Raw genomic sequence first — 24,697 nt, forward strand, 5'->3', positions numbered from 1 at the left:
CCTCTCAGCTGGCCAGTTCTGTTTCATCATTGTGGGGTAAGTGCTATCCATTAACAAGCATTTATTAAGCACTTATTGTGTGCCAGGCACTGTGTTTAGCTCTGGGTTGAAAAGATCCAATCCAGTAATTCAATTCATTAAACATTTAAGCACTTACTGTGTTCCGAGCACTGTGCTAAGCTCTGGGTTATCTGAAAATCCAATTCAACTAATATTTATTAAGCACATACTATGTGCCACCTAGCACAGTGCTGCTAGAAGTAGGGGTAGGGAACCTGCAGCCTTGAGGACCGAGAGGGCCACATGTGGCCTCCAGGCTGCAGGTTCCCCACCTCTGAATAGTGGATAGAGTGTTGGACTTGGAGTCTAGAAGACCTGAGTTCAAATCCTGCCTCAGACTGTATCAGCTGCATGACCCTCCAGAAATCACTTAACCTGTGAGCCTCAGCTTCCTCATTTGTAAGATGGAGATAATAGTATCTACACCATGGGATTGTTATAAGGGTCAAATGAGATAACATACATGAAGTCCTTTATGAGCCTTAAAATACTATATGCATGCTAGCTGTCTATTAGGGTGGATAGAAAGGACCTGGGCTCAAGTCTTGCCTCTGAATCCTACTAGGTTTGTGACCATGAGCAAGTCACTTAAACTCTCAGTGCGCCTAGGCAACTCTCTAAATAAGAGGGGAGTTGTTATCTGCATTAGTGGAGGGACTTTTCTCTGCCAGGGTTTCCTTATCTAGAGAAAATCACAGATCTAGACACCCCCTTCACATATCCCCTACCCACAATGTGCCAGACACAGAGAAAGACTCAAATAAAAAAAGTTCCTGTTCTCCAGGAGTTTAAATTCTACTACATGTGTGTTTGTATATATGCTTGCTTACTCAGAGAAGACGGTTGGCGTAGGGGCAAGAGCATCCTCTTTGGAGACAGGAAACCTGGACTCTAGCCCTGATGACGTCATCCTGGCTTTGTGATTATGGGGAGGCAGAGGTACAAGAGGGTAACTGCATTGCCGTGTGCCAAATAGGGATGACAATCCCTGTTCTGCCTAGGAAATAGCAGGACTGCGGGGGATGAAACAGGGATGGTGCCTGAGAAGGAGCGTCCAAAACTTTCGAAGATGGCTTTGTCTTATCATTGTGAAGCACTTAGCACTGTGCCTGGCACATAGTAAGTGCTGTGTAAATGTTAGTTGTTATTGTCATGTATCATATTAACATCCCTGAGCAGGACAGAAGAAAGGTGGGGAAGGGAGTCACAGAGTAGTCACGTGTTCTCAATCGTTTTACAAGAATTTACTGACCTCCTCTGCCTCAGTTCTGAGACATGCTGCTGTGAAAGAATCTGAGATAAGATGGCAGGAAGATAAAGCACCATTTCTGACCCGAGGAAGCCTGGGAGAAATGGATCAGTAGGGAGAAATGACTACCTCCTGGTGTGTATATGGTGGGGATTGGGTGGGGGGAGAAGACTACCCCCAAAAGTGGGCATTGAGGGACAGATTCCTGGAGGATTTGGCTCAAGGGGTCAGGGTTTCCAGGTGAGTTTTGGTGATTTGTTGAATTGGGGGAAGAGGCAGCTCATGTTCTGTAACTATTGGAGGGGTCTTGGAAGAGGATTTGCAGAGTTGGGGTCACTGAGAAATAGGACACATGCTCAAGGATGTGGTTTCTTTCAACTAGCAAACGGACAGGGTGGCTTCTGCAGTCTTCAATATTGTCTGTGTTTATGAGGTTAGATGCTGCCACCCAGAGGCCAATGGGAGAAATAGCAGGATGAAGAAATACCAAGTCCGCTCAAGGAGACGACCTCCTGGCTTCAATTAGAAGGTCTTGCTAAGTTCAAGACCATCCTTTCTGATTGACTAGCAGGTCACCTGATCCACCCTGGTTATCCCAAGTCACTCAATCATCCTTCCTAGGGCTTAGTCTCTGGCAGGCTTGGCCTACAGGACAGAGAGGCCCCTGGGATAGTAGGGAGGTGGGGGCAGGGGCAAGTAGAGGTCCTTTGATGCACCTGCTTTGTTTGGCCAGAGAGAGTTCTGGGCCAAAGGATCAGGGACCCAGGAGGGCTGCATTCAGATTTCTAAGGCCACTGCTTTTTTATGAGAAATAATACTGGTTTGGGAATTAAAGACCAGGGTTGAAATTCTATCTCTGATGATTGATTACTGTGTAACACTGGCCCTCAGTTTCCTTATATGTAAATTGGGGTGGTTATACCCTATGGTCTTTGGAGTCCCTTCCAGCCCTAGACCTATGATCTTATGTTTGGAGACAGTGGAGATTAGAATCATGAATTTCAGAGCTGGAAGAGACTTTCCAGACCACTTAGTCCAACAAGAATCCACCCTGTCCATGGCCAACAAGTATTCTTCAAGCCTTTATTGGAAGACCTCCCCTGAAAGGAAGCCTTAAATACCTCAGGCAGTCCATTCCACTTTGGAATATCTCTCAGAGTTAGTTTTTCCATAAATCAAGACTAAATTTGTCTCATCGTACCTATTCCTCCAGCTTGTTTCTTCTCCCTGGGGTCAAGCAGAGAACGTCTCTTCCTCTTTACAGGTGATAAGGTCGGGGGAAGGATAAGGCCCCATTTCGGACCTGAGGACGCCCATGAAAAATGTATTAGCAGGAAGAACATGACCATTTCTTTATGGGAGAAGATGATGACGGTGATAGGTAGCCTGTATTCATTCCTCCATAGGTCTTCTCTAGGCTAAACATCCACAGTTCTTCCAAAGATCCTCTTGTGGCACGAATTCAAAGCCCCTTCACCATCCTGGCAGCTCTTTTATAGACCCTCTCCAGCTTCTCCATATTCTTACTAAATATATCACTCAAAATGGAGCACAATATTCCCTCTAGGAGTGGTCTGACCAGGTACATAGAGTTCACATTTGACCTCAGACCCTCAGCAAGTAACCTGTTTGCCTCAGTTTCCTCAACTGTAAAATGGGGATGATAACAGCACCTGCCTCACAAGGTTGCTGGGAGGATCAAATGAATTATTTGTAAAAAGTGTTGAGCACAGTACCTGGCACATAAGTGAATTGTTATTACTATCCAAGTGCGTATCCCTGGGGCACTCCACTGGAGTTAGCATCCATCCAGTCACTAATGACTATTTTTTTAGCTAAAAGCAGCTAGGTGGTACAGTGAACAGAGCACTGAAATTGGAGTCAGGGAAGACCTGAATTCAAATGTGGCTTCAGATACTTACTAACTGTGTGATCTTGGGCAAGTCACAAATCTCTGTCTGCCTTAGTTTCCTCAACTGTAAAATGGAGAGACTCACCTCCCAGGGTGGTTGTGAGGATCAAATGAGATATTTGTAAAGTTCTTAGCAGAGCTCCCTGCACATAGTAGGTACTTAATAAGTGTTTATTCCCTTCTCTTTAGCTCTTGCCATTCAACAAGCTCTGAACCCATCTACCCCTATCACCTAGCCCACATCCCTCCACCTTGTTCATAAAAATAACATGAGACTTTGCCAGGTTATTTGGGAAAATGTAGAGGATCTACATCTGCAACATTCCCTTGATCTACTTTTCTAGTGACACCAATCAAGAAAGGAAACAAGGGATGACTTGGTCTGGCTCCTGATGACCGCTGTTTCTTTTTTCTACATGTTTGCTAATCATCCCTCTAATATTAAATTCTAAATTCCCCACCTACTCTCAAACCCTCCCCTGATGTCTCCAAATTAAAATCAAGCTATCTGACTATTTTCCCTTTGTTGAAGATTGGGACAATATCCTCCAATCCTTCTGTACCTGGTGACTTGACCTCAGCATTTGTTAAGTGCATATTAATGTTAGGTAGGGGGAGCTAGGTGGTGCAGTAGATTGAGCACAAGTGCAGGAGTTAGGAGGACCTGAGTTCAAATCTCACCTCAGACACTTGAGACTCACTAGCTGTGTGACCTTGGGCAAGTCACTTAACCCCAGTTGCCTCATCCTGGGTCATCTCCAGTGTTCCTGATGAATATCTGGTCACTGGATTCAGATGGCTCTGGAGGAGATGTGAGGCTGGTGACCTTGCACAGGCCCTCCCCCACTCAAAACAAAGTCAAGTACTGTCATGTCATTATTTCTCTGATGGCATGGTCTTCTTCAGCAACACTAGTGTTAGGTGGTGCAGTGGATAGAGTGCTGGGTCTGGAGTCAGGAAGACTCATCATCTTGAATTCAAATCTAGACTCAGACCTTATTAGATGTGTGACCCCAGGCAAGTCACTTAATCTTGTTTGCCTTGGTTTCCTCATCTGGAGAAGGAAATGGCAAACCAGCCAAGAAACCCCCAAAAAGGGTCACAAAGAGTCACACAGGACTGAATAACAACAGTGTGCCAGGCACGGTTTTAAGCACTACACACTTTCTTACTGGTTCCCAACTTGTCTTAAGGATCAACCCTATTAGTCATTTCTGTTCTTCCTTTTTCCAGTCCCTGGCTGGGTGGGGGGAGAAAAAAGCAAAACTATGAGCAAAATAGAAGGTTTGCCTTCCCACTCACCTCCGTTATTCTCATCCCACCCACACTGAGCAAGTGGTTCTAGTCTTCCAAAAAAGGATTTTTAACTGGACCTGTGATATCATGACTGCAGAAAGTTTTTGATGAGGAATTACCATTATCAGGGCAAGTTGTCAGATTTTCTGCAAGTCTTCGGAGAGTTGCCTGGGGTGTTGACTTGTCCCAGGGTCCCACAGCTGGTATGTGGCAGAAGTGGGGCTGGAATCGAGTTCTTCAGGACTCTTAAGCCAGTTATCTTATTGGTCAGTCATTTCAATCCTGACTCTCTATGACCCCATTTGGGGTTTTCTTGGCAAAGATACTGCCATTTCCTTCTCCCATTTATTTTACAGATGAGGAAACTGAGGCAAAGAGGGTTAAGTGACTTGCCCAAGGTCAATAGCTAGTAAGGTCTGAGGCTAGATTTGAACTTAGGATGATGAGTCTTTCTGACTCCAGGTCAGACATTCTATCCACTGTGATACATAGCTTCCCCCAGGCCAGCTATGTATCCATTATGTAACACTAGACTGGGAAACAGGAAGACATGTTTCAAATCTTGCCTCAGAGGCATATAAGCTGTGTGACCTTGGGCAAGTCATTTAACTGCTCTAAAGCCTTACCTTCCTCATTTGTAAAAAAGAGGTTGGATTAAATGATCTCTCAAACCCCATATGGTCCTAAATTGTACCATAGTCTTATGACTTCCTTCTCTGATACAGTCTTTAAAAAATCTCTCTCCTCCTCCTCACACACACACACTCCTACCTACCTACACCTACTTTTCCCCCACCCTCACCCTCCCTTACCTTTATTTGCTCAACTTAGGGTATGATAAGCCCAGGCACTTCTGACACTATTCTTACAGGACTGTATAGACTATGTCTGTATCATTTTCCATTGACTGTCTCTGCTTCGATCTCTCCAAACCCTTGAAAACAAATCTTTTGGTTAATGAGTTCCATCTGTATTCAACAGATCTATTTAGACAACTTTCCTCTTCAAGGTTCCGATCATTTCTGCCCAGCAGAATCAGATTCACAATTGAGGTTACCTTCGGTTTCTCCTCTTTTTGAAAGATGAAGTTATCATTAAGGCAAATCAAGAAGTCATTAGCTGTTTCTACTATGGACATAGAGAGCTCCCATGAAAATACTGTAATGAGGAGGTTGAACTCGATGGTCTCCAAAGTCCCTTTGAGATCTTGATCTGTGATCCTGTGTCCAGATAATTGAAATCGATGATCACTACTCAATGGAGGCCAGGCTGGTGTTCTATTTCGCAAACTCCACATTGATTTTCCTGTGCTCTGTAGAATTCTCTGAGGACAATGTCATTTCTGTTTCTGTCTCATTTGATCTCCACTTTAACGCTCCTTCCTCATATGACTCCTGGATTTTCTCACATAAGCATATGCCCTTAATATACAACGCTAGACAGCACTGGCCACTTTCCCTACCCTCCCACCTTTTTCCCCCTTTTAGCACAAACTATTCCTTTAGAATTAGAGCATACACACTCATCCAGAGCAGTCTAGGTATCAGTGAGGGCAAATTTCCATTCTCGTAATAGGTTTTCTACCTAACTTGTTACTTCGTGCATTTGTGTATTGACACCTGAAGCTGTGAGTTTTTGGCTTGTGCCTTTCTTGGACTGAGTCTCCTTTGAATTGAAGAGTTTCTGCAGCAACTTTTCCTCCACGGTAGCTGCTCTTTATGGTCATCTACTTTAGTGGATATAATTTTCTTCCTCCCCTTTCCTTTTCAGTTGGACATTGTTTTTTTTAATTAGATTTGAAAGATTCTAGGCATATACAGTCTTACTATTCTTTGTTAAATGCACCCTAGCACTAGTCAGAAGTCTGTCATATCTATATTTTTAGTTATGGTCCAGAAATTCAAATCTCATCCATTTTCTTAACCAATAGTTTACTTCTCTTCCCAAACCCTTGCATTCTATCAACAGCAGTGGTGAAAACCCCACCTATGTCCCCAAGGTCTTCAGTTTCTTGCCTGAGGCTTTGTAATTTTTAGCAATGCTTGTTTTTTGTTTTTTTTAAATTTCTTCCAGCCACATCTCTTGCACCTGTCAAGAGTTACTAACAGAAGGTAGTAGTCATTTTGTGTAAAAAGTCTTGGGAAGTTCTCAGTTCCTTTCTGGATACAGGTACAGAATCACCAGCAGACCTCTTTGCTATTTGAACGAATAGCTCCTCCAATACTTTTTAGTGTGGGTCCTCTCAACATCACTACCCATCTCTTCTTTCTCTGATCTTTACTAGATCATCTCTCAATTTGATGGCATCTATGGATTCCTCCTTAGATGGTCCAGCTCCCTACTCTTCAGGAAGAGTCGTGAACCTTTAACCTTCCCTCCAAGTGTTCAGTTGTCTTTCTTTCTCCCTTGCTCCTACTTTACCTTTCAACCTCCTGAAATAGGTCACGGTTCTCTATCCTTTTTAAAAATAATTTGAAGTCCTCTTTCCATTAAGAAAAAGGGGAACAATTTAATCCCCTTGAGGACCTGAAAACGGACTATATTCTTCAAATCTCGAATCCCTTGAAATTTGCTAGGAGGGAGATTAGTTTGTACTTTGAGCATAGTTAAGTTCCTTGGTCCTGGTAGAAAGACAAACATCTCACTCTATACTGGTGGCTACAAAAGTTTATCTTGCTTTCCACACTTGCTGTAAGTTGGATTCCCAGATTTTTACTATTTGGCTGTTCCTGCTAACAAAAAACCATGGCACATTGTAGGGATTTTTAGATCTGGAATTATCACTGTCTCAACCTTGGTAGCACCTTCTCCCTTTGTGGACTTTTCTTGCAATGTCTTACTAACTTCCTTGTCCTTAAGAGACTTTTTCCTAAGGTCCTTCTGCTTGCGTCCTCCTTCAGTTTAATATAACCTATTCATCTTCATCTCTATCTTTCAACTTCTGAGTTATCACTTTATAACTCTTCAAATTTTAATTTTCCCTCCTCAGATTCAATTTCTGATCTTCATAAATGCTAATCCCCCAATTTAATTCTCCTCATCTTCCCCCCACTAAAGTGAGGAACTGTCAAATCAGATTCTCAGAGTTGGAAGGGATTCAGGCTATCTTGGGCTCTGGCTTGACAAGAACCCCTCCTTGGATGTCCCCAATAAGTGGTCATCCAGCCTTTGCTTGAAGACCTTAAGTGATAGGAGACCCGAGACCTCCCAAGGTAGCCTTTCATTCTCCTTTCAAACAGGTTCTAATTGTGAGGAAGTGACTCTTACATATGGAGTGCGGGGCTCAGGTCACATTAACATTCTGTCCTTCCACTGTATTTCCATAACAAAGCTTGAGAATGAAGCACAGAACTGACTGCATGTTAGATCCTCACAGAATCTCAAAGTTGGAATAGATGCTAAGGTTGTCCAGTCCATTCTCCCACTCCACTTAGGAATGCCCTTTACAACAACCTGGACAAGGTGTCACTCAGTGTCTGTTCCAATAATTTCAGCAATGGGGAATTGACAGTTTATTGTTGAGAAGCAAGGGTACTTTGGAGAGTCTTAAACCAGGAGGCCTTTGCTTCAAAGATCCTTTGATCTTCACACACCAAAGAAAGCTTGAGTAATATGGTGTGATGGAAGAACATTGGACTTGGAAATCAGGAGACTTCGATTTGAATCCCTCTACCACTGCCACGTGTTTTGTTTTGATGGAGTCACTTCATTTCTTCATCTCCTTTGCAGATAAAATGAGATCTTTATACCCATACACTTCATTTGAGGTATTGGTGTTATTACCATCATAATCAATATTGAAACAGGGAAGAAGAAGTGTATACTTTGAGAGGCAGTATGTTCTACTGCCAGGCTACGATGCTAAACCTAGAATCATGAAGTCTTGCCCTGATATGTGACGTTGGGGCAAATTATTTCATCACCTTGAGCTTCAGTTCCCTCTTCTGTAAAATGGGAATAATAGCACTTATATCCCAGTAATTATGAGGCTCCAATGAAATAACCAACGTAAGTGCTTTGAATACGTTGACATACTAGTTCTATTAATGCCAATTGCTAATGGTGGGAGCTTAAGGGCTTCTCTGTTGATCTCTGTTACCCTCAACATTGCATTCCATTCCTGACTGGGCTGGTTGCTTTCCACAAAGATGGTGACTGGGGAGAGCATATTCATGGTTTGAGCAGCAGGCTCATAAAAGAAGCTCTTTCTGTTTCATTTTGCAGATAGCTGGAGGGGGAAATTAAGAGACGATTTGTGCTCAATTAAAAAGGTCAAAAACTTTATTTGGTTTTGAGGGCAGTATAAGATGCAATGTAAACAAAATACAAAAAAAAAATTAATCACAAACCAAACCTTACAGTTGACAAGCATCCCAAGATGAAACATCTTTTCTGCAGACCAATAAGCCCCATCAGAGTGAATATACACAAAGTATCTGGGAAGTGGGTAGCTGAGGGGATGGGGCAGGGGCCTTTGGAAAGGACAAAAATTCCTTTCCCAAAGGTGCTGCATCTTGAAGATAACATTTAAAAATATCTCAGCCACATTACAAACATGGGAGTCACATAGCACCACCATTGGTTGAAGAAATCACTAAAGCTCAGAGATGACACATGATAACTCCTATTTTCAAGTATCCTTTGCCGAGGTGGGAGACAATGCACTGGGGTTTCAACCCAGTAGTTTTTATCCTTGGAAACTGCTCTGAACTCAAAAGGAAGGGAGGAGGGAAACCAGATAGAATTCTGTAAGGTCCTGGATAGAATATTCAAGAAATACACCTAAAAAACTCATGGAATATTACTCCCTTTTCCCAGGACCAGAAATTTCTTTCTTCTTCAATACTCCATGGATAAAACTTTAAAGCAGATTTTTACTGAAACCAGTAATGAGACCAGGATTTCAATACCCCAAATGGACACAATGAAAAGATTTACTGCAGGGAAGAATGAGCAACATATTCATGAATTGTGTTTCTGTTGACATGTCTATTCCCAAAGCTAATTGTTCATTTAGTCAAGAGTGATGAGCCTTAGGAAATTAAAGTATAAGCGGTTTATGTTTGATATTCTGGGTCTTGCATTTCACAATGGGCAGCCAAGCCCATCAATTTCATTTCTTAACATCTCTGATCCAAGCAAAGGGCTTTAATTTTATAAGTATATCATAAGCTTTGAGAATAGGAGTGCCAGTGGAAGCACAGTGAGTCTATTATTTTTTTCTTCCCTGTAGTAATTAAGCATCCATATGGCTGATAGACCCAATGGTTGACATCTAGGTCAGGGTGTACAGGGGACACTCCAAAAGGCCCATGAATCCCCAAAACAATGATACAACTGTATTTGATCTGAAAGACTATGTTCTCCACCATGAATGCCAATCTTATATCCTTAGGGTCATTAAAGGGAAACTGGAGGTCATCATGGCTAGAACCATTAGGAGAAACCATTGAAGGACGAATGACCTCATAAGCAATGAGTTTAAGTTCTTAGCTTAGCTATGCCCTTATCTTCCATCTACTGGGTGGATTGTCTCTAGATTCTGAGGTCTTAAACTGAGGATGATAGACCTCTTGAACAATGCTTATCATGGTTACTGGTTAAGAAAAAAGTTGGGATACCTGGATCAGGTTGCCCAGGGAAGACAAATGATATGTCCTTGGGTCCTGGATAATAGACTGATTATTCTTAGCTACACATACTAAGATAAGGAGTTCACACAAGTGTCCAGGCTAAAGAAATAGTAGAGATGGGCATATGATACTACTCTTCGAGTCTGCTTGGGGGGACCAACCAAAAGCTCTGGACAACCACTGTGAAACACCTCCAAGGCTGACATTGGAGGAGCATGTGGCATAGTTTGGCCAAATCCCTGATACAGGTGGATGGGTATCTCTTAGGATTTCTTTATCTCAAACCTTTGGGTTTACTGCTTCTGATGTGGCACCTTGAACCATTTTCTTGCTAAGCTAGTCAAGGAGCATTCACTTAGTACTTGGCAGAGTTGGCATGTACTTTGTAAATGGTTCAAAGGCAATGCCCCTACAGAAAGCTGACAAGTTCCCAGGAGGAGGTCTCAGCACCAGAACTAAGCAGGGACCTGAAGTCGCTATAGATTGTTAAATCTCAGAATTGCAGTAAGGCCCAGGGAGGTCACTAAGTTCAATGACTCATCCCATGAAGGAATTCCCTCTACAATATCATTGATAAATACTTAGTCATGTTAAACTGGGCAATACTGAATAAAAAAAATCTGCTTCCCTATAAGAACTATCTAGTTCTATCCCCTTAATTTAGAAATCGCCTGTAGATGGCCAGTCATTAGAATTTTTCCAACCTATTTTGGTCCCCTCCATATCAAGTCACTTAACTACCTTCCCACCTACTTAAAAAAAAAAAAACCTTCCTGAAACACACAAAATTGACTCCTTCTTTCATCCTTTCTTGAAACCCATCCTGTTTTCTCCTCCTTCTCTTTCCTCCTCCTCCTCCTTTTTATCTTGTGCCTAAAGCACAACCCATCAAGGAAATTCCTTTCCCAGCAACAGGTAGGTGCTCTCAGCTACCTCAAACATGCACACCATCATCTCAGTCAGACATGACTCTCTCTTCCTACCAACATGCTCTTTTAGACCTTCTCTGGAATGGAAATACTCATCCTCTATCAAAGATATTGCCAGCATCATCCAAAAACCAGAACAGGGACTGGACCAACTGGAGGAAACAACACTTAGTTGCTCATTCCTAAGGGAAATGGGCCAGGGATGGGGATGAAACCAGATCACTAAGGTCATTGGCCCAGACCAAAAAGCTAAAAAAAAAGGTCCAAGGTCCAAATTTGAAAATCTTTTCACTAGGTGGGGATTTTGTGCTACATGGGCATTTGGAATTTGACCTGCAGGAGAAATTCACTACAGAAGAGGGATTCTGAAACAAACAGAAAAAGAGGCCATACATGGCACTGGGCAGATTAGGGGGTTATACTTTCCCTGTGATACCATGGTGGCAGGAACACCCCTCTCTACCACTCCCACTCTACACCTTCACTGAGCCCATAAAGAACAGCGGGCTCCATACAGATGGGGTGACTTGGGTTGCTCTAGGCAGGTCTGCTAACACCAGTGTGAAGTCTTCAACCAAATAATTAATAAAATAATTACAAAAAAAAAAAAAAAAGACACATTGCACTCTCCAGCCAGAATCACCTATGTGAATAGTGTATGGACTCAACACACAAGAGCCCTGTGGGACCTGCCCGACACTGTTGGCCTTACATGGAGACATCTTGGTAATGGGTTTCCCCCCCAACTCCATATTATTTAATTCAAGTGGGAAAATTACTGACCTAGAATAGACCTTCCCCCCAATATTCTCTTAGACTCAATGTATACAGACACATGTACACTCACATTCACTTACACATACATACCACACACACATACATATACATGTACACATGACCCTCCAAAAAATGAGGGAATCTAATTCTTTAGCATTGTGGACAACTCCCTCTCCAAAGATCCCTGTATTGAGTTTATCAAAGACTTTATATATATATACACACATATAATATATACACAAATATATTTTATACATATGTATATATGTATGCATATATATGTGTGTGTGTATGTGTATGTGTGTGTATCATCAAACAGAGAAGACTGAGGAGTTGGAGTACCAGTACAGTACTGAATATGAACGGGATTAACCAGCAACTCAAAACGGCCACTGTGATCCCGGATCACAAAGAACCAATCCATGGAACCTCAGAAGAACCTTCACTCTGTCCATCTCGCCCACCCCAGCGCCGCCCTCTAATTAAAAGAAGGAATCTTTGCTGCAGTGGTCTGGTTTGTACCTGTGGAATGCAAGTTATCCACACACAGAACACCCGAGGAGGTACACAGCCTCCTCTTCGTAGACTAGAATTCCAGGAAGACCCAGACTGATCCAGGGAGGGTCTCTAAGGTCTCTCAGAAACCCCCTATACACCAGCAGAACTCCAGGGCCACGCAGCAGGATTCCAGCTGAGATGAACACACGAAGGGTGGGCCAGCACTGGGTCATGCTGTGGGTGCTCTGGTGAACATCAATCAGTGTTTCATTCTGGCCTCACAGCCTCCTTGCAATGGCACTCAGGCTTATCGAAAGTACCAAGGAGAGGACTTTGTTGCTTTTACGGTTCCTGCCCATGAGCTGAACTGAGGTTACTTAGTTTAAAAAGGAAAATGGGGGCTGAGGTGGGGGGAATAAAGAAGTCCCTTCTATACTACTGCTGGTAGCCTAGGTATTAGAGGCTCCTGGGGTCTGAGAGAGGGCTGGAAGGTGATATTCTAGCTAACCTTTCAGGACACCCCATTTACTTAAAGCAAATAATTTTCCTGTTTAGTTAGGCCAAAGTGACCAAAATAGTACCCCATCAGCTGCCTATCTATCTATATCTGCTTTCCCCCCTCCAAAGGGCCTCTGTTCCTGAAGCCAGCATCTTGGGGGCATCCTAGCTGTTTCCTAGCCCTGTTCTACCCATTCTCAATTCGCTGACCTTGCAGCTGTTTTGGCCTGTAGTTTATTTCAAAATGGTGGACACCTTCCTTTTTCTTAACGAAGATGTAGGGTGGTGGGTGGGGAGAGGAGGAAAAGAGTATCCAAAACCAGCCAACAATACACCCATTTAGGACCTTAAGCCTGGTTCTTTTCAGCTCCATCTGCTCTCGAATGGCAGCATATGCCACCCCAAGGTCCCAGACAAGGCCTGATGCTTCTCACCTCAATATTGCACTTACCCTCTCTCTCCTCAGATTTTTTTTCTTTTCAATTGAGAATGCAAAGTATGGGGGAAGAGGGAAAGGGGTAGGAAGAGTAACCTAACAGGATAAAATATTAGTAAAATATAAACACAGGAAAGTAAGAATAATTTTATCTTTTCTTAAAAAAAAAGCTACCAACCAAAATCTAAATTTAAATAGCACTATGTCTACTTTGCAAATACTAGTAATATGAAAATAATGAAGGCTTTACCCAAATTCCCTTGTGTTTCTCCTTAGGTGATATAAGCAGTAACATGTTTTGCAGAGGAAAGCAAATGGATACAGATTACAGTAAAATACGCAGCACAAAAGTCTGAAAGTGATTAAACAATTATATAATGCCTTCGTCAGGACTGAAAGTTAGGAGAGGAAGAAATTCTTTGGGGCCAGATCTGGGCTATCGCCCTTCATGCTCTAGGGCTGTCTAAAACTGAGAAACCTGAACATGGAAGAGCCCTGGGTGAAAGCATCCCCTAAAGCTCACTCCCCAGAAGGAAAGTCATTCCCTGCTGCGGGTGCTTGGGGATGGGGGTGGGGTGTCCATTTTAAAATTCAAAGGGCCAGTTCATAAGAACCAGCTCTTCATTAGATCAGAACAGAGGATTCCAGAGACCTGGAAAACCTTTCCCCTGAAGCTGGACATAGTAGGAGAATCAGAGAGGAAGTTATTTTTGTTTCTTCTCTTAAAGAAAAAAATAGAAAATAACTTTAAAGTAAAAATAAAAACAAATGATCAAGTGAAGCTTTTCAGGCATTATATAGACGTCAATAACGACCTCAGAAGTGCTCATCATTATTAAAGTTGCAGTATACAGCAATACAACAGCCTTTCACATTTTCAATTGATCGAATGGAAAACTAGGGTTGGATTCTGATATGATTAAAAACATATTTTTTTTTAAAGTTAGGGGAAGGGAGGTGGTAGAATTTGACAGTGAGGGGCTATCACTTTCATCTGCCACCAGAGGGTGCCCTCTGCTCTCCCAGAACAGGTCATTCAATAATTGCGCTGGGGCCTGGGAGTGAAGGGACTCTGGCTGAGTCTGGCTGACCTGGCAAAGCTGGTATGGGCGTGCCCAAGAAAGACTGGGATCCTCATACCTACCTGTCTTCAACTTCAAGTAATGAAACCTCCAGCTCCTTCCTTCATTTTGGCTCCTCTCTAGGGACTAGGTGGTTGGTCCAACAGACAAGGGAAATAAGGGGAGTGGTAGAAAGGGGAGAACAGAACAGCATGGCGATTTCTGTTCACTCTCTAGACTTGCAGGGTGTCATCAAGTGGTGGCATTTGCCTACTTTTTTTTAAGCTACCATGGCTTACCACCAATGATTGACTTCCAATCTGCCCTGGTGTGTTCAAGTTGAAGGGGGAAGGATGCCACAATATAAGCAAGGTGGGACCCTGGCAAACTATCATTTATGGTCAAGTAGAAAGAGCATTGACAACCCTGGGTGTCAGTCCCAGCTCTTCATACCACCCTGCATAAGTCATATCTCTTCTTTGGGATTCAGTTTCCATACATATAAAAAGAGGAAGTCAGATCTGATCAATGCTTAAGTCCCTTCCAACTCTGGGATTCATGACTTAAGAGTGTCTGGGCTGGTAAGGGTTGGGGTTGGGGGTGGCGGGGAGGGTTGCGGCACTCAGTGATTGTCAAGACAAGTGCCCGTGGAAAATAAGAGACCAGAACAGAGACAGAGCTGAGCATGGTCCCAAAGCACACAAGTGAGGGCAGGAAGGAGTCAGACTTCCCGGTGGAAATTCTAGTCCAGCTCATCTGAGATGCTTTTGTTTGGTCAGAGATAGGCCACACTTTTCTGGAAAGGACCTGACCTGAATGAACGCCCTCGAGATTGTATTGGCTCAGTGCAGAAGTGGGGGGAGGGGGGGTATGCCCTGCCCTTGAGGGGCAAGGGAGGGGCAACTGTAGAGAAACTTCTTTAACCCAACGGTCATTATAATTTTTAAATTTTATTTTAAATAATCATAAATTACTTTTTTCTTTTAATAAATATGTGCTGTTTAAAAATGAGGAAAGCATATACTGCACCTTTAAGTAATGCACTCAGCTCTCTGCATGTTTCTTTCCTTTCCACTCTTAAAGTGCATTAATTAAAAAATAATGAACCACTTCTTCATCATTATTGTTCAAATAAATCATAACACCACCAGTAACTACCCCGCTACCATTAGTACTGCAATCTAGCAGATAACTCTCATGTATTGCTCTATTTAACACTGTCCAGCAGAAGACTATAGCATTTCTAATTTAAAAAAAAAAAACCTCACAAAAACAAAGAAATCTCACAACGGCCCTTTGACGAAATTTGGGCAGTTCTCAATAGCTGCCACACGTCAGTGTATGGAGATTAAGGGCCGGGCATGCGCAGTTCCCCAGGCAGTGCCCGTGGAGGGTGGGAATGGGGCCCTCTGGTTTCCAGAAGCATGGAGATGACTGGTGTATTCTCATTTAGGCTCCTGGGACGTAACATATTGTGTGTACAAGTTGTCTGGGGAAGAGAGGAATAGGACGTAGGTAAGGAAACATGGTAGGGGGAAGGAAATAGGGAAGTCGAAGGAGGGCCTTTCCTTCTTTGTGAAAAATACCAACTCTCCCCCAGGTACTCAGCAGCATGAAACTCCTTAACATGGAGTCTGAGCTACTGGAAGTCGAAGGCACATGTGGAAATCTGCGAAGACCACTCCTCTGCAAAGGGAGCCAGTGGCGGCCATGGGCTTCCTTTCCTCTAAGCCATCACAGCGAATTTAAAATGTACCCCAAAGTCAACTCACAACCAACATGTACTTGGCTCCTGTGTTTCTTCTTCCACTCTCTGCCTTTCACACATCCAACTGCAAGCTGTGTGGACAGAGTTCAGCTTCCAAGAAGTTAACTCTCAAGCTTCTGAAAGCACCAATATTATCAAAGGCCTGGAGAACGTTTGAGGCAACAGGCACGCCCTCCAGGGTGGGTTGGAAGGACTGAAGGTCCAGTGCCAAGCCTTCCTATCCATCAAAGAACACACACATAAACCACAGCCCTTAGTTTGTAAATGTGATTCATATCATTGACCCCTAATGTTCAGTGATAGAGGGGAGGAATCATCACTTTATACAGCTCAAAATGAGAGTTTTTAACAAAGCAGGAAGTTGTTCCTGGCCCCATTTTGGATCCGAGAATCCATGAGGGTCTAGCTGAGGTGCAGCCACCCCACTCTTGATTTCAGACTCTGGCTTCTTTACTTATCTTCAATTCTTGTGTGTCGTTGGGAACATAGGCAAAGATATGGGCACCTTTCCTGGTTAGTGCCACTCCAGAGCTGTGGGTTCTTTCAGTCCCAATATTCCCCAACCAGCCCTGGGCTGTCTTGCTGTCCACACTTTTCAGACTCAAGTGGAAACCAAATGGGAAATATTTTGGCTTGTCAGGGGAGGAAAAAAAAGGACAAAAATCCCAACCATATCCCCCCCAATCCCTTTTCAGAAAAACAATGACCCCCCCTTTCCTATCCCATCCCATCCCCAAAACAAATCCACCAAATATAATAAAAATCAAAGCCCTAAGCACAGAGCAAAACAGTGACCAGAGATGTGCACACGAACACACATACACAGAGTACCCTGTACTACTACTACAATACAAGTGACGCTAATGTAGATTTTGAACTGATGGTTTAGTCTTTTCTTTCTTTGTAAACACTGGTGCTGCTACGATATTGCCTTCGTCAGCAGAGAACCCAGAGCCCAGTGGAATGCAGGACTGGTTCTCTTCCTGGGGGCTGGGGAGAAGAGACAATGACCATAAAAAGAGAGTTCCTCCATGTCATTATGCAGGACCAAAGGCAATACTTCTGCCTAAACACAATAAGGAAGCAAGAAGTCCAGAAAACCCAACTCCAGAGCTGGCCAAGAAGAACAGACAGATACTAGGGTTTCTGTCCAGAGCTGGCCTTAGATGTCTCCAAAGCCTCTAGAGTCTAGACTCTACCCTGCCCTGGCCTATAATCGGTTGGTTTTTTTGTTCTCCTTAAACAAAGCTGCCTAGAAGGTTAAATTCATCCTTGGAAGCTCTTTTGCGAGGGATGAAAAGATAGAACCTGCACCCCCAAAACAAAATCATCTTTGACCAGGGGTGCTTTTGGTGGTGAGACGTCAGTGGTGTTCCATAACGAGGTGGTAGCTATGGTCAGAGTGCCAAATGGGTGTCAAGCTGGAAGAGGCCAGCATGGAGTTCCCCTCCACCTTATCCAAGTTATTGACCAAAGGCACAGGTCACGCTTTTTCTTCAAAGCCTTGCTTCCACCAGGGGGCTCCAACCACACATAGCCCATCAGTGACATCACACAAGTCCAAATTCCCTTTTCTTCTGTCCCTTCCTCACTCCAATCCAATGCCTTTGGACATCAATCAGTTTTACCCCTCCCCTCCATTCTCCCGCCTTCTTCCTTACTTCCTTCCCATTCACCCTCCACTTGGGTCCGCAAAAACCTTTCCATTCGGCCATGGTGCACAAATTTGAAGACTAGATTTCTGGTCACCCATCACCCTTGGTTTTGTTTCCCCATTTAAAAATGATTTCTTCCTCTTTTTTTTTGTTTTTTGGTTTCATCTTGGTTCTCTTACCAGGAGACAGCTGAAGCAAGCAAAATTACAGCCCGGAGAAGTTCCCTGCACGTGGTTAGTTCTTTTTTTCTAGATAGTTGGAAGGCACCCATCCTTTAAAGGGCTTCATACTGTCTAGGATTTGACAGTACCACCACCCATTCGGGTTCCTCTCCAGCACCTCCATGGACACCCCCTCCTGGAATCCTGCAGTCTCTTCATCCCCCTCATAGTCTGCGATGGAGACATATATGTCTTTGAGGTTATTGTGTATGAATTGAGACTTCTCAATGGGTTTTGGCCGGACGGTGGACACAGGAATCCCATTTCTTTGGGTGGGCAGCAATGATGTGTCAGAGCCCTCACTTCCTGCCCGTTCTACCAACCTGGTCTTGGTATCCCCAGCTCCTGTTCGAGCAGTGCTGAAGGACGAATTCCGCCGGACAGCACGGAGGCCATCTGTGGCAGTGAGGGACTCATTTCTCCGTAGGGCACAGGAGAGGTTGTTCTCCTTGGGGGGTGGGGACACAAACACCGACTGTGGTCTTACAGTTACCTGCCTCACACCGTTCCTCATCTTGACTGGCCCATTGCTTAGTCCAGAGGTCTTGGAGAAGCCACCAGGTGGCTTGGATGGGATGGGTGGTGTGACTCTTTTACTTTGGTTAACAGTGTTCAGAGCTTGAACCCTCTTTTCAATCTTTTCCAGGCTATCTGATTTACCTTCATTCCTCTTGGTCTTGGTAGAAGTAAAGTCCAAATCCTTTGTGGAAGATTCTAACTGTTCATTTTCTCCAAGGACTAGATAGTGAGAAGGGGCCCAGCCCTCTACTTCTCCAAACCTCACATACCACCAACCACTCTCCTGCTTTTCTAAGACTTCTACCTCCACACCAGCAGGGAAGCTGATCTCTGAGTCTTGGACCTTCTGGTAGGCATCAGAAGTTATATAGGAGGAGCCCTGAACTTCCTTTTCTTGATCTCTCTTGGTCCAGTTGTTGGGGGAAGGGTGAGTGTGGGTGGGAGGAGTGATGAAGTCGGCTGACCCTCTCCTGGACCCCTCCTCAGGTCCCTGGGATGCTGTCTGTGGAAGTGTTTCAGAGTCTTCACTCTTTGAACCCTTGAGACCACTCCGCAGCTGTCCTGTGGGCCTCAGTTGACGCCGGAGGCTGCTGATGTCCATTTTCTCTTGGCTCTGGGATTCTCCTTTACTTAGGAAGGGTTTGGGTCGGACTGATGGCTTAGTTCTGGAGCACAAGTTCTTCTCAGCTTTCAGATCAGTGATCTCTTTCACACTACCCTTGGGAGGGCTCCGTAACCCAGCATCTGAGGCTGACCTGGGTTTCATGTCTCCAGTCTTGGATAAGGAGGAGGAGGAAGAGGATGAAGAGGAGGAGCAGGTGGTATTGATGGTCACTGAAGACGAGAAAGAGGCAGTAGAGTGGTTTTTCCCCAGCTCTGGCTGAGCATTTTTTTCTGCCTTAAATTTTGTGAAGGATGATTTGGGGGAACTGGATTTGGGTGAGCTTCTCCTGTTGAGTGAAAGCAAGGAACCCCTTGGGGAGTCAGCCTCACCACTGGATTCCTTGGCCTCTTCCACATATGGCTGGAATCCCTCATTCTCATAGATGGTCTCCTCCTCCAGGGCCACATCCTCAGATGATTCACCCACCTTAAACTTGGCCCTCTGCAGGGAAGATGCTGGAGAAGATCGCCGAGGTTGGTAGGAACGTTTCTCCCCAGAGCTGTCTTCTCCAGGAGTTTCTCCCAACTCTGGCTCAGAGTCAAAGCCAAAGGCGGGAATATCATATTCTGGCTCCTCATATTTGGGCTTAAGCGGGGAATCCTGACTTTCTGTGGTGCCGGATGATCCCTCCTCAGCCTCCTTGGGTTTGCTGGGAGGGGCAGGGGGAGGAACCTTAGGCCGGGTCAGAGTACTGGTACGTCGGTTGAGATTCGGCTTTTTTCTTTTGTCAATGTATGATGCAGGGGCCCAGCCTTCCTTCTCTCCAATCTGCACATACCACCAGCCACCTGAGTTTTTATCAATGACCTAGAAGAACAGAGAAGAAAGAGACTGAGGAGCTATGAGGACAGTGGGGACAAGGAGAGATTATCTCGTATTTTCCTTTCACATCAGAACTTGGACTCCACATCTCAAGTCTTTACTATGCCTCATTTCTATGCCTTCAAGACTTAGCTTAGGTTCCATTTCTTCTATTTCTTTTTCAATGTATATTAAGTAATTACTATGTATGGAGTACTGTGCCTTTTATTGGGGATCAAAAGACAAAATGAAATTGTCCTAGTTGTGAAAAGATTTCTACTAAAGGGAAATTATGTGCACAGATAAGTAAAATACAAGGGAATGAATGATGAGGACAAAGGAAAAATCATAGAACCCAAAGTGCTCCAAGAAGAGAGAGAAGACTTTTAGTTGAAAAGAAGGGGAGATATTGGGGAAGGCTTCCTAGAAGAGTCAACTAGTCAGTCAACAAGCATTTATGCGGAAAGGCAAAAGCAGTCCCTACCCTCAGAGTGTGAATTCTAATGGGAGAGCCAAAATGTGCATCATTAGGTACATACAAGATGTCCACAGAGTGAATGGAAGGTTGTTGCAGAGGAAGAAGACACTAGTAGCTGGAGGAGGGTAAGTAAGCCTGTCTGCCTGGAAATAAAAGGATTTTGACAGCTGGACATGAGGAGAGAGTGCATTTCAGGGATGTGGGAGAGCCTGCGTGAATGCACAGAGGAGAAAGATAAAATGCCAAATATAGAGGATCTAATATTAAATTATTATTTTCACAACAGTGTGAAGGATGGATTGGAGACCAGAGTCAAGGAAGCTAGTTAGAAAGCTATTAAAATTTCACAGGCAAAATGTGATAAGGGATTGAGTGAGGGCAGTAGTGAGGTAAAGGGGGAAGAGATGGACACAAGAGATGTGATAATGTACAATCAATGAGACTTCGCCAGGGAGTTCATGTGGGAGGTGAGGGGAAGGAAAGGGTCAGAAAGGACTTGGTGGCTCCTAACCTGGGTCACTGAGAAGATGGGATTCATCCTCAAAAGAATTAGAGAAGCTGAGAGAAGGGGAACACGGAGGGGAGAAAATGATGACTTTTGTCTTGGAGATGTAGCATTCGAGGTGCTAGCATCCCACTTAGGCAGTTTGGAGTTATGGAACACAGCATCATGGGATATCCACACTTTACTGGGCTAGAGGATGAAGAACCAGAAAAGGAGATGGGAAGGAGAAATCAGCGAAGAGGAGAACCAGAAGAATGGTGTTACAGAAGCTAAGTAAGGAAAGTGTAATTAGGAGGAGAGCTGGCCAACGGTGTTCAACGCTAACGAGAGATCAAGTACTGAGAAAAATTTGCTGGATTCTAGGAAGCCTTCCCTGACTCCTCCAACCCCTTGAAATTTCTTCTACTTCAGATTTCCTTTTCAATTAATAATTCAACAAGCATTAAGTCCTTACCATGGGTCAGGCATGGCATTAAGCATTGGAAAGACGAATCCAAACAAAAACAAAAACAAAAAAACCCAGATCCTTCTTTCATGAAGCTTGCATTCTGATACAAGAGAGAACATGGAAATGAATAGGTTCATACAAGATACATACATACAGATGAAAGGCTACTATAAAGCAGAAGATTCTAGTAGCTAAGAAGACCCAGAAAATTCTCCTGTAGAAGGCGACATTTGAGCTGAGTCTTTAGGGCAGCCAGCTGAGAAGTGGTGGTAAGGAAGGAGATCATCCCAGGTGGGGCTGGGTGGGTCAGTCAGTACAAAGCACAGTGTTGGGCCAATGCTCTGTTCAAGGAACTACAAGTAGGTTTGTATATGGTACCATGGAGGAGAGTCGACTGCAAACAACACTAGGAAAGTAGGAAGAGGCTGGGTTACGAAGAGCTTTAAATGCCAAACAGAAGGTTTTCTTTTTGATTCTGGAGATAGCAAGGAACCCCTAGAGCTCACCAAGCAATGGAAATGACATTGTGTCACAAGATTTAGAAAAATTATTGTAGCAGCTTCTTGGAGAATGGATTGGATTTTGAATAGACTTAAGGCAGGGAGACCAGTGAGGAGGTGACTGATATAGTCCAGGTAAGAGGCCCTAAGGGCCTGAAGTAGGGTTGTGGCTGTGCATGTAGAGAGAAAGGGACATCTATAAAAGATGATGTGAAGGGAGAAATGGCAAGACTTAGATAGACTGGATATGTGAGGTGAGAGCGAAAGAGGAACTAAGAATGGTACCAAGGATGTGAACCTGAGTGAGGAGGAAGATGGAGGTGCTCTGGACCATCATGTGGAAGTTCACAAGAGGAAGAAAAGACAGACTTTTGTTTTGGACACGTTGAATGTGAGATGCCTAAGGGACACCTAATTAAAGATGTCCAAAAGGAAGTTTAGCCTCAGAAAGAAGTTAAGGCTAGACACATAATCTGAGAATTCTCTGCAAGAAGATGATGACTGAACCCAAGGGAGCTGATAAGATCCTCAAGTGAGGTAATAGAAGGGAGAAGACAAGAGAGCCTGAGGCAGAGCCAAGGCAACACTCATGGTTTGTGGGTATGACGTAGATAAAGCATTTCACAAGGCTTTCTGGCAGCTGTACAAATGCCAGCTGTTGTTGGTCATTCATTCATTCAATAAATATTCAGTATGTGCCTGCTATGTACCAGGTGCTGGGGGATACAAAATTGAATAGTCCTTGCCTCCAAGGAGTTTATATTCTTTTACAGGAAAAGAACATGCATGTAGATAATTAAGTACAAAATACATACAAGATAATTTCCAGGTTGGGGGGGGTTGTCACCGACTACCTTATTATTATAGTGGGTGCTAAGAAACTAATTTGCTGTGAGGAAAATAAGACAAAAGTTTACCCTTGATTTATTTTGCAAATAGGGAAAAATCCAGGACCAGGAAGAAAAAGTAACTTGAAATCACTCACTAAATCTATATATAATAGAGTTAGGATTAGAACCCAAGACTCGTAACTCCCAATTCAATGGCCTTTCTATTGTCTCATAACTGGGACACTGGTAGGACACAGAGGAAAGGACACTGGACTGGGAATTCGGAAATATCTAATCTGGGTTCAGTTTTGCTTCCCTTCTTCTTGGGCTAAGTCATCTCCCCTTCCAGGGCCTCGTAGTCTGAGGAGGAGTTCCCTAAGGGCCTAGAATGGGTCGAACAGCACCAGACTCCATGGGCCTGTGGCTAGGAACAAAGTGACTGTACCTCTCTGGGTCTCAGCTTGTTTCTTTATAAAATGATGGGAGGTTGGCAAACCAGAGCCCCAGGAACAAAAACTAAGTGTGTTTTTGTTTTTACAGTTTTAAACACAATAAAACAATTTAAAAATGTGGGGGTGGGGAACCATTCTTAGCTCACAGGCTATACAGAAGCAGGCAGTGGGCCCATTTGGGATAACAAAGGACCCATCTAGTTCTGAAATCCTATCCATGGGAGATCAAATAAGGGATGTCAGAAAACTCTGAAAAACAGTTTCTCTTGAAATCTCAAGAAAAAAACACATTAGGGAACCCAGATTTGCTGTGGGCCAAAGCCACACTGATGACCATTACCTCTGCCTTCTGTCCCCCCCGGAAACTGATGCCATCAGAAATGCAAGACTGGAACTCAGCGATGGTGTAGTACTCAACCTCTACGGAAGGGGGCTCTGGTGGCTTTGGCAGCTGGAAGCCCTGAAATCCAAAGAGAAAGAGGCTCAGTTAGTTATCTACCTACTTCTCAAGACTGGCATGGGGAAAGTACCTTGTAAACCGCAGAGGGCTAATGATGAACCATGAGTTACCTCTTCTACTCCTAGCAGAACCATAACTAGGGTGAAACAACTGGACCTTTACCTCTGGGTGCCTGATTTAGAGGGTGCTGATAGTACTTGTAGACCTCTGGTAGTAGAGAAACAACTGAAATGAGCACTTGGTTAGCTGGTTAATCCAGCACCTAGTTAAACCAGTACTTGGTTAATCAAACTATGGAAACTACCAGATGGTAGGCTGCTCCTCCCCCATCCTCCATTGAGGATTGGTTTGGGGACACCTGTCTCAGATGCAGTTTATGGTCCTCTCCCTAGAAGCATAAATTCTCAGTGACAACTATCCTTAATTGATTCTTCACTGAGCTCTGACAGTAATAAGGAAGATATAGAATATCAAAGTCAACTCAGCCTCTAAGGGTCAGGAGAAAGCAACGGTGGCAGAAATGACTGACATTGTACCAGAAAGGTGATCTAGCGTAAAAGAAAGAACATAGCACCTAGAATGGAAAGACGTAGACTCAAGTCCCCATCCTAACCTTGACGAGTCATTTGATCCCTGAGTCCTCATCTTCTAGACTGAAGAGTGTGTTTAAAAGCTTAAAACTGCACTGAGATTTTTGGGATATCTTATACACTATCTCATAAGACTATTAGGAAGGGGAAAAATGAAGCAGTGTGGGTACAGTCGTTTGCAAAGGATTAAGTGCCTGCCACACAGATTTCAGCTGTTGCTCTTCAGGGCACAACTAGATACAGGATGAGACGGGATGTTATTCTGGCTTCAATTCAGAAGGAAGGACTTCTAGACATGAGTCATATCACCTGGGGACTTCTGTCCCGGCAAAGGATTTTTAGAAGACAGACACACCTAGCATAATGCTGTGACGCGGTACCACAAAAAGGACAGGCATAGAAACATCATGAGAAGGGATATATAATCAGCAGAAAAAGACCTGCATACAGTAAGGAA

At 43.8% G+C, this 24,697-nt stretch overlaps 1 protein-coding gene across 5 annotated transcripts in view; it reads right to left on the reverse strand.

Moving 5' to 3' along the window:
* Positions 1–8,780: 8,780 nt before the first annotated feature.
* Positions 8,781–24,697, reverse strand: part of SH3PXD2A (SH3 and PX domains 2A) — a 351,604-nt gene continuing 335,687 nt past the window's right edge. For all 5 annotated transcript variants that reach the window (XM_072621444.1, XM_072621442.1, XM_072621441.1 and 2 more), the window contains 2 exons: positions 23,531–23,650; positions 8,781–19,983 (listed from right to left, as the gene is read on the reverse strand). In XM_072621444.1, the coding sequence (XP_072477545.1) occupies positions 18,007–19,983; positions 23,531–23,650 (2,097 nt within the window). In that variant the 3' untranslated portion in view covers positions 8,781–18,006. The remainder of the gene's footprint in view (positions 19,984–23,530; positions 23,651–24,697) is intronic.

Source organism: Notamacropus eugenii, chromosome 1 (assembly GCF_028372415.1).
Source record: "Notamacropus eugenii isolate mMacEug1 chromosome 1, mMacEug1.pri_v2, whole genome shotgun sequence".
In the NCBI taxonomy this organism is placed as follows: domain Eukaryota; kingdom Metazoa; phylum Chordata; class Mammalia; order Diprotodontia; family Macropodidae; genus Notamacropus; species Notamacropus eugenii.